At 39.8% G+C, this 7942-nt stretch overlaps 1 protein-coding gene across 1 annotated transcript in view; it reads left to right on the top strand.

Moving 5' to 3' along the window:
- MMAA (methylmalonic aciduria (cobalamin deficiency) cblA type) overlaps positions 1 to 3980 on the top strand; it is a 6416-nt gene extending 2436 nt beyond the window's left edge. Inside the window, exons 3-6 of the mRNA XM_010149120.1 lie at positions 763 to 933; positions 1236 to 1321; positions 1928 to 2077; positions 3620 to 3980. Of these exons, the coding sequence (XP_010147422.1) occupies positions 763 to 933; positions 1236 to 1321; positions 1928 to 2077; positions 3620 to 3907 (695 nt within the window). The 3' untranslated portion in view covers positions 3908 to 3980. The remainder of the gene's footprint in view (positions 1 to 762; positions 934 to 1235; positions 1322 to 1927; positions 2078 to 3619) is intronic.
- Positions 3981 to 7942: the final 3962 nt, after the last annotated feature.

Raw genomic sequence — 7942 nt, 5'->3', positions numbered from 1 at the left:
GGGAAATTATGGGCTGGCCATGCTTCATTAATGGTATCTCTGACATAAATGATAGAACCTTAATTTAGTCTTTTTCTAATGGGCAGCTGGTGAGTAACGTCATTCCTTTTTCCAACTTCTGCACTGTCAGAGAAGATGTTGCAAACTATTAAAAGAAAAAAAAACTTCAGCATTGCAATGACCCGGGACTAAAAAAGACTGTGTTCTTGGACACATGCATTCAAGACTCACCGATAGAATAGCAAAATATAATAGTAAGACTGCATCAGTTAAAAGAATTGAGCATCTCATCTTTTGGAATGTGCATTACACATGTCGATCTCACTGAAGCCAATTTAAAGTTTGTATGAATAGAAGGAAGATAGAGGTGCATGTCAGCTTTCTTAAAACAAAAAATCCACTACTAGCAAATACCAGAATCATAAGGCAGAGATTTGTCTCTTTAGACAGAAACAGCCAAGATTTAATTGTGTGTCTTGCTGTGTATAGACCTCAAAAAGCCATTCTGGAATTGCAGAATTCATTCTGACCTAGAACAAATTCCTCCTGTTTGGTAGCAGTAAGGTCTGCTTATCCAGGCTTTTCTGCCCTCTTGATAGGCAGAAGAACTAGGCAGTAAATTCCTCGGCAAAGTCTTCAGCAACTATTGCTGGGATAGTCTGACTTGACTGACTTCGTCCAAGAGATCTGTCTTTTCTCACTCATTTACTGGGGGTGGGAGTGGTATTCTGCACTTTTGAAGTAATTTAACAAACGTTTCAGGTTCTCTGTTGGGTGATAAGACACGGATGACTGAGTTGTCAAGAGACATGAATGCATACATCAGACCGTCTCCAACCAGAGGGACGCTGGGAGGCGTAACAAGGACCACAAATGAAGCCATTCTGCTCTGTGAAGGAGGAGGCTATGATGTTGTTTTGGTGGAAACAGTAGGTATGTGCTTAGGCTTTTCTTTTAATTCTCCTGTTGTGATACCTAAATAAGGTGTGTTACTAATGGCACACTTCCACCCTTGATTTTGCTCATGCTTTCATACATAGTTACTGGTTGAAAATGGATGCTCATTCTGTCAGTTTTGTAGTCGTGTACGTTGTGTAAAAACACGGTGTTGTAAAATGTGTTGTTATCTTTGTTAGTGGGGTTTGTTCCTGGGGCAGTACTGGGATCTGTCGGAACTACTGTCAGTGTGACTGAAAGTTTGCAATAAGTGGTGAACTCTGGATTTAATTTTTTAGGTGTGGGACAGTCAGAATTTGCTGTGGCTGACATGGTTGATATGTTTATATTACTGCTACCCCCTGCAGGTGGAGATGAATTACAGGTATTTTTCAGTTTCTCTTGTTAAGTATTACCTAGGACTAGAAAGAGAAACTCAAACCCAAGCTCTACTATCTGTCTGTGCAGAAAGCCCATGTCGATAGTGTTTTGTAAATTACACTGCTGCTACTGAAGCCTTTTCAGTGACTTATCAATTTATTGCACTGTTAGGATCTGATATCCCACCCATACCCCTGATTTTGCAAGTATTAGGATGTAAAATTTTTATACTCTCTGACTTGGGTCTATTTACTAGTTACATATGATGTGGGGGAGTGGCTTTGTATTATAGGAGAACAGAGATCAATATAAATAGATTTGGCAGACTTGGTCATGTTTTGGTTAAACTTAAGTTTTTACACAGGAAGTAGGTTACCGTGTAAACTCGGATAGCCAGATTTAGTTTTCTTGTGTCAGAGTAGAGTAATCACTAGTAATGACGGAGGAGGTTGGTGCTACTCTTGCATGACTAGCACGTACACACATGCACAGACAAGAGGTCAGCAAGAGCCACCAGAAGCTAACAAAGCGCTTTGACCTGCTTTTGGTGATAAATCAGCACATCACAGTCCTCCTGGGTATTCATGATTTCTCTCTGCGTTCCATTTAGGGTATCAAACGGGGTATAATAGAGATGGCAGATCTCGTTGCTATAAACAAAGCTGATGGTGATTTAGTTGTGCCTGCACGGAGAATACAAGCTGAATATGTCAGTGCCATGAAGCTGCTTCGCAAACGTTCAAAGGTTTGGAGACCGAAGGTTTGTGTACCTTGATGGTTTGTGGGGCAGGTTGGGCGGTTTTTGTTTGGGTTTTGTTAGGGTGGGTGGGTTGGTTGGTTTTTCCCAGAAAAAGTGCTGAATGAGTTAGGATTGTTATCACCTCATATAGCTAAACTAGTCTCCCTGGGCTCTGTTTTTTTTTTATAAAAACGTCAGTTCTCTTGTTTAGTTTTAGACTGTGCTAGAGAGCTGCTTGCTGCTCTTTTGTGTTTCACCTCTGATCTCAAGGTGTGCCACACGGAACACTGTGCAAAGCCAGTCCTGCTCCCCGTGACTTCTGTCCTGAGCTACAACCTCAGCCCTAGCAAACCCATTACTCACACCAGTAGCAGTACAAACTTGTCTTGCTTTTTGTAAACTATGTATATCTTAAAATATCCCATAAGCTATTTCTCCCCCTTTCATAACTCTGAAGCCTGTGATTATCTTTGTTTGTTTAGTTGTTCATATGTTTCCTTTATTGCTTTGCTTTTTTTTTTTGATTTCTCACATAATTATTAAGTTCTTGGGCAAGAACCTCATCTACTTGTGTATGCTAGACTATTGGAATTCTTATCCTGTGGGCCTTTAATTTTAATGCAGTTAAATTTAATCTATTAAAAGGTGATAGTAAATTATTAAGGAAAAGACTCACTACTGATTTTAATATGTGTATATACAATAACACTCTCACTCCCTTTATTTATATATGTGTATACATAAAGGAGGTTTGCCCTACCCTGGTATTAAAATTGACCCATTGAATTAGGTTTAAATCAGCTGGGCTGCTTGAGGCTTAGCCATCATTGTGTAACTTTTGTTTCTATGGCTGTTAAGAGGTCACATCTGGTAAACATGACCCAAGAGAACTGTTGGAGAACAGTGAATTAAACAGGTTATCAGAAATCTCCCTGTGGAGATGGCAGTGTCTGAGAATGGGAAGAAAGAAAATACTGATGTGTAGGGCCTGTATCCTATCCATTAGGTTAGGGACAATGGACTACTCACTTTAAAAAAAAAAAAAAAAAAAGAAAAAAACAAGCCCAACTGTTCCATTTCAAAAATCATGTTGGATGCCTGAAATACTTTTTGGCAAAATGAATTCCTGGAAAGTCTGGAAAGCAAGTGCAAAAAATACTCAAAATCCCTCCTTTCTGGAATATTTTAAGTGCAAAAGAGTAGCTACCAGAGTATATCTACCAGAATGTGTAATTAACTGTACGTTTAAGTAAAACAGCAACAGTGTATCTTTTAGCTAAAGGAGTCATTCAAATTATTCTCACTCGTTACACAAACAGTTGGACAAGGCCTGTTTATCCCAAACACTGTGGCTCGTCAGGGCCCAGTTATAGTTGGTAGAGTCACAATTTTGATTTTTTTTTTTTTAAGGAGGCAGCACAAACTGAATAGAACTTCATGACGTGGGTGTGTTGAAGTCAGCTTGCCTTACGTGTATCTTCATTTTCCTCCAGTCTGCCCGATGCAGCAATTGAACCCTCAAGCCCCGAAGTTACTTGGTTTTAAAATTTCTTCTACCAACAGGTAATGCGCATCTCTGCCAAAACTGGAGAAGGTATCTCAGATATGTGGGATAAAATGACAGAATTTCGTGACCTCATGCTCACAAGTGGCGAGTTGATTGCCAAACGACGGAAACAGCAGAAAGTGTGGATGTGGAATCTCATCCAAGAAAATATGTTGGAACATTTCCGGAGTCACTTGGCAGTCAAGGATAAGATTCCACTTCTAGAAGAAAAAGTTCTTAGTGGTGTCCTGTCTCCTGGGCTGGCAGCCGACCTGCTACTGAAAGCATTCAGAGATGGTCTCTAAGCATTAGATTCTACTCTGTTCTTGTTAAGCGCTTTGTGTAAACATGAACATTAAATACAATTGCTCTGTGTGTGGATTCAAATGTTTTACTACAGCAGACATTAATAGATTATCTCTCCAGTACTCTGCAAAAGAATACTGTAAGATTCTATAGATGTGAAGTTCACGATAAACCCAAACCCTTGCTCAGAGATAGAGCTCTATTGCAAAATAAGAACATTTCTGTCTTCTGTTTGTACGTGCCATAGATGTGTTGGTCAGAAATGTAGGCTGTGTCAGAATGTGGCTCTTCTTGGGAGGTGGGACAGAAAGTTTTATGGTGGGGCAGGGTTTTATTCCAGTTATGGGACCATCTTTGAGCAGCTGACACTGCAGCTTTCCATTCTAATAGAGTGTCAGCTGTTGCCAGTATGGATTGCTTTTTCTTTCCTCACCTTGAGTGACAGCAGGAACGTTGGACCCCCTGGCAGCACCTGACCACAGTCTTAAATAAATTGGATGCGTATAAATAGAATATAGTGGTGTTCAGTCCCTGTTGGGAAGCTATAGTTATACACTAGGAGAATGGAATTTCAACCATCACAGTTTCTAAATAGATGCTTTAGTACAAAAGCAAAATTTAGTTAGACTTTTTTTAAATGTAGGCATCAAATGGAACAGATGTCACCCATGATGCTTTAACAACTGATGTATTTATACTGGAATAATTGATCTCTAGTAATGATGGTTTGGGGTTTTCTGATCTGACCTAAGCTGCTTTTGGGTTCAAACAAAATGCCCAGTTGTGTTTGGGTTTGTTTTTTTCCCCTCTTTTGCAGAAGACATGGCTGCTTACAACCAAAAGTACTTCTTTTTGTTAATTTCCCTTGACAACAAATCTGGAGGAAGCATTTTCCTAAGCCGTGATCTAGAAAGTAGAGCTCATCTAGTGCCCACTAAATGTGAAGGGTAAAGTGGAAAACTGCTGAATTTTCAAGACCTGACAGAAAACCAGTAAAATAGCAGGAGATTTCATGAATATTGTTACTTACATGAATTGACTTAAAAAAAACCCAAACAGTAGACACTGGAAGTGATGATTTTTATAGTCTTGATATTCTGGACACATATGTAAAGGGTATGGCGTCTTTATTTTAGCTCAGTTTCACCTGTTTTGGCTTCCTAAGAAGTGTTTCACACAGCTTTTCATTTCTGGCAACCAAAGCTTGAATTTTGGAGATCATTCCAGGGTAGCAATGAATTGGTTTACTTATATCACCTTTCTTTTTTCCTTTGGGTGGTAGCTTTTTGTGGGTTTGTTTTGGGTTTTTTTGTTTTTCTTTTCCCCAGTGTGATTTTTTTACTCCCCCCCCCTCCTCTTTTCTTCCTTCCCCTCATCCCAGTTGTTATAGTGTGTTCCCAAACAAGTTTACTTTTTCCTGCTAGATCTCTGTGCTTCAGAATTTTAATTCCTGTGTAGGTATATTTTGGCAACTGCCAGAAAAGATGAATGATTGCTGAAGGTGTTGAGGATTTTGTACCCTTTAATTTGTCAAGGTTGCACAAGTTAAACAATGCAGAAGAAACCTCCATCTTCGGTGCTAGCATTCCAGTTATTTTCCCCATTGTATGATGATGTCTGTATAATTCTCCATATATTTTTTTTTTTTTTTAAATTCTAAGAACATGGAGCATGACCAGAAAGTAAAAGGCAAACTGCAACATACAGTAGAAATACTTCGTAATTAAAAGCAATGAGCCCCATGTATATTGGCAGTGAAGTATTAACAAGGAGTGTTGTGGTGGTTTATGGGAGGTACATTGAGGCATTTCTTTGTTGAAAATTTTTGCACTGGTGTAGCTTGTTTTCACCACAAATTGTCAGAAACTTAAGTGCTCTGACCCTCTTATTCCTGTCTTGCATCCCAAATGAGTAATCGGGGGTTGCTGCAAGTTAGTAGGGGTAGCAGAAGGAATGTTAGGGAGTGGCAGAAGCACAGCGACTTCGTTAGGACCATGCTGAGTTGTTGTGACCAAAATGAGCACTTAGAGTTTCTTTTCCATTTCAAAACCGTCTCTATTGAATATGACAGAAAGTGCCCAAATCAAAAGCAGTGTCAGCCACCCTCTCGGCTTTAAAAATTAACCGTATTTTGATGGTACATCGTAGAAACAACTGTCAGGTGGAAAATGAATTAATGCAAGCAGCAGCATTTTAACTGGCGAGTTTTCAACTCTTTGATAGTCCATTTCTTACAGGTGACAGTTTTTTAAGGGGACCTCGTTTGTGCCTATCTGTTAGTTCAAACCCTTATTACTGTCATTACTTTTTCTTTTGCCAGGGCTGCTGTTTTCCTTGTACGTTTTATGTGAGCTGTCAAGCCAGTAAAATAGAACCTGCAGCTTTGTTTAAATGGTGGCTGCTCAAGCAGAAGGTATTTTGCCACTTCTTCAGGATGTTTTCTGGATACAGAACTGTTCCTCTGCTCAGGCCATGCACCATCATTATTTTCTCATCTTGTTGCTTCTTTTAAAGTGTTCATTTCTTAATGAACTCTTAGCAGAAGGCAATACAATGGCTTAAGCAAGGTCTGCTTTTCAATCAGCTGCAGTTTCTTGAAGTAGAGCACTGAATGTAGGTTTACCGCCTTTATGTGTTCGTTTGTGCCGCGTGCTTCAGTAGACAGAGAGGTACCCTGATACTGAAAAGGGTCTTGGGAAATGGCACAACAGGTAAGAGTCCCTGCTTTGTTTTTCAGTGATTCCCCTACCAAGTGGAAAAGCTGTCCTGTGAAAACTGTGGCCTGAACAAAGTTCTTTTGGTTTATAGCTTGTAAAATTTTGCTGTGACGGATTTTGGAGTCAGCTGCTGTTCAGTTAAGTGTGCAGTTTTGTTTATGTCCTCATGGGCCAGGTAAATGCGTTGTCTTCAGAAGGGCTGCATAGCTTTAGCTGGTAGGCTAATATTTAGTAAACAATTCAGTATTTCCCAAGATAGGGAAGAACATTTCCAGCTCTGTGGGATTAAGTGGGGTAAAATGCATTAAAACACTGTCATTGAAGTAAACAGGTTTCTTAAAAAAGATGGTAAACAAATCTGTTGAGTAGGCTGTTGACATGTTCTTAGTTGCTCGAGTTGTTAAGTTGCTCTCATGTTAACATTTAAAACCACAGCTGCTGCAGAACAGTATGAGCAAATAATACAACTTTGAATAAAATACTATCAAGATTAAGTTTGTAGCTAGAGGTATGATAAACCGCTAGACAAATTGACATGGGAGCTAAGGAACAAACTTTTCCACTACGCAAACTCTTGTGTCCTACGAAGTCTTGCAGTTGTGTGTGTGAAACTTTTGCCCAGGTCCCCGTCTGATAGGTGTTGCTGGTGTTACACAGCTGGAAAAACAAGTGTGGTGAGACCAAGTGATTTACCCAGGACTGAGACAGGTCAGTAGAGTAAAAGGGTTACAGTTCAGTAGTCTTTACTCTGAGCCTCGTATATATTTACGGCCGTGTTACTTAAGGTTGAAAAAACGCTCTTAGCAAGTTCGTGCTGTCCTTGTCACTTACTCCTTTCATATCTAATCTCTCCGTTTTCAGTGACAGGACCCAGTGACCCCTTCTTGACTACTGCTGTAATGTCCTGCTTTAGTAGAAAATTTTCCTTGCTATCTAATCTGCCCTCGCCGTTTGTAAATGCATTACTTCCTGTTATGGAGGCTTCTTCAGTCCTTATGGTCTTCTCGTATGTATTGTTCCTTTACTGGTGAAAGCTGCAGGGTGTTGATGTCTGTTTGTGGATCTTTTGGGGGATTGAACTAAAGAATCCTGAAGACTTTTTTTTTTTTTTAAACCTTATGCAGCTCTCTGCCTAAAATTTCCGTTCTTAATGTGGCAAGTCTCAATTAACAACTTGCTCTGGACATATGTAAACATACTTGATTTCCCCTTTTCCTCCTCAGAGTGCTCCTTTGCTCCCCTCTCGGGTGCGCAGTCAAGAAGTGACATTACCCGTGAGTGAAAAAAAGAAGCATTTTTACAGAGCTTAGTTCTTCC

The sequence above is a fragment of the Eurypyga helias genome, unplaced genomic scaffold (assembly GCF_000690775.1).
Source record: "Eurypyga helias isolate BGI_N326 unplaced genomic scaffold, ASM69077v1 scaffold21610, whole genome shotgun sequence".
NCBI classification, from domain to species: domain Eukaryota; kingdom Metazoa; phylum Chordata; class Aves; order Eurypygiformes; family Eurypygidae; genus Eurypyga; species Eurypyga helias.
The sequence above is the reverse complement of the archived record's forward strand: the minus strand, read 5'-3'. Positions and strand labels throughout refer to the sequence as shown.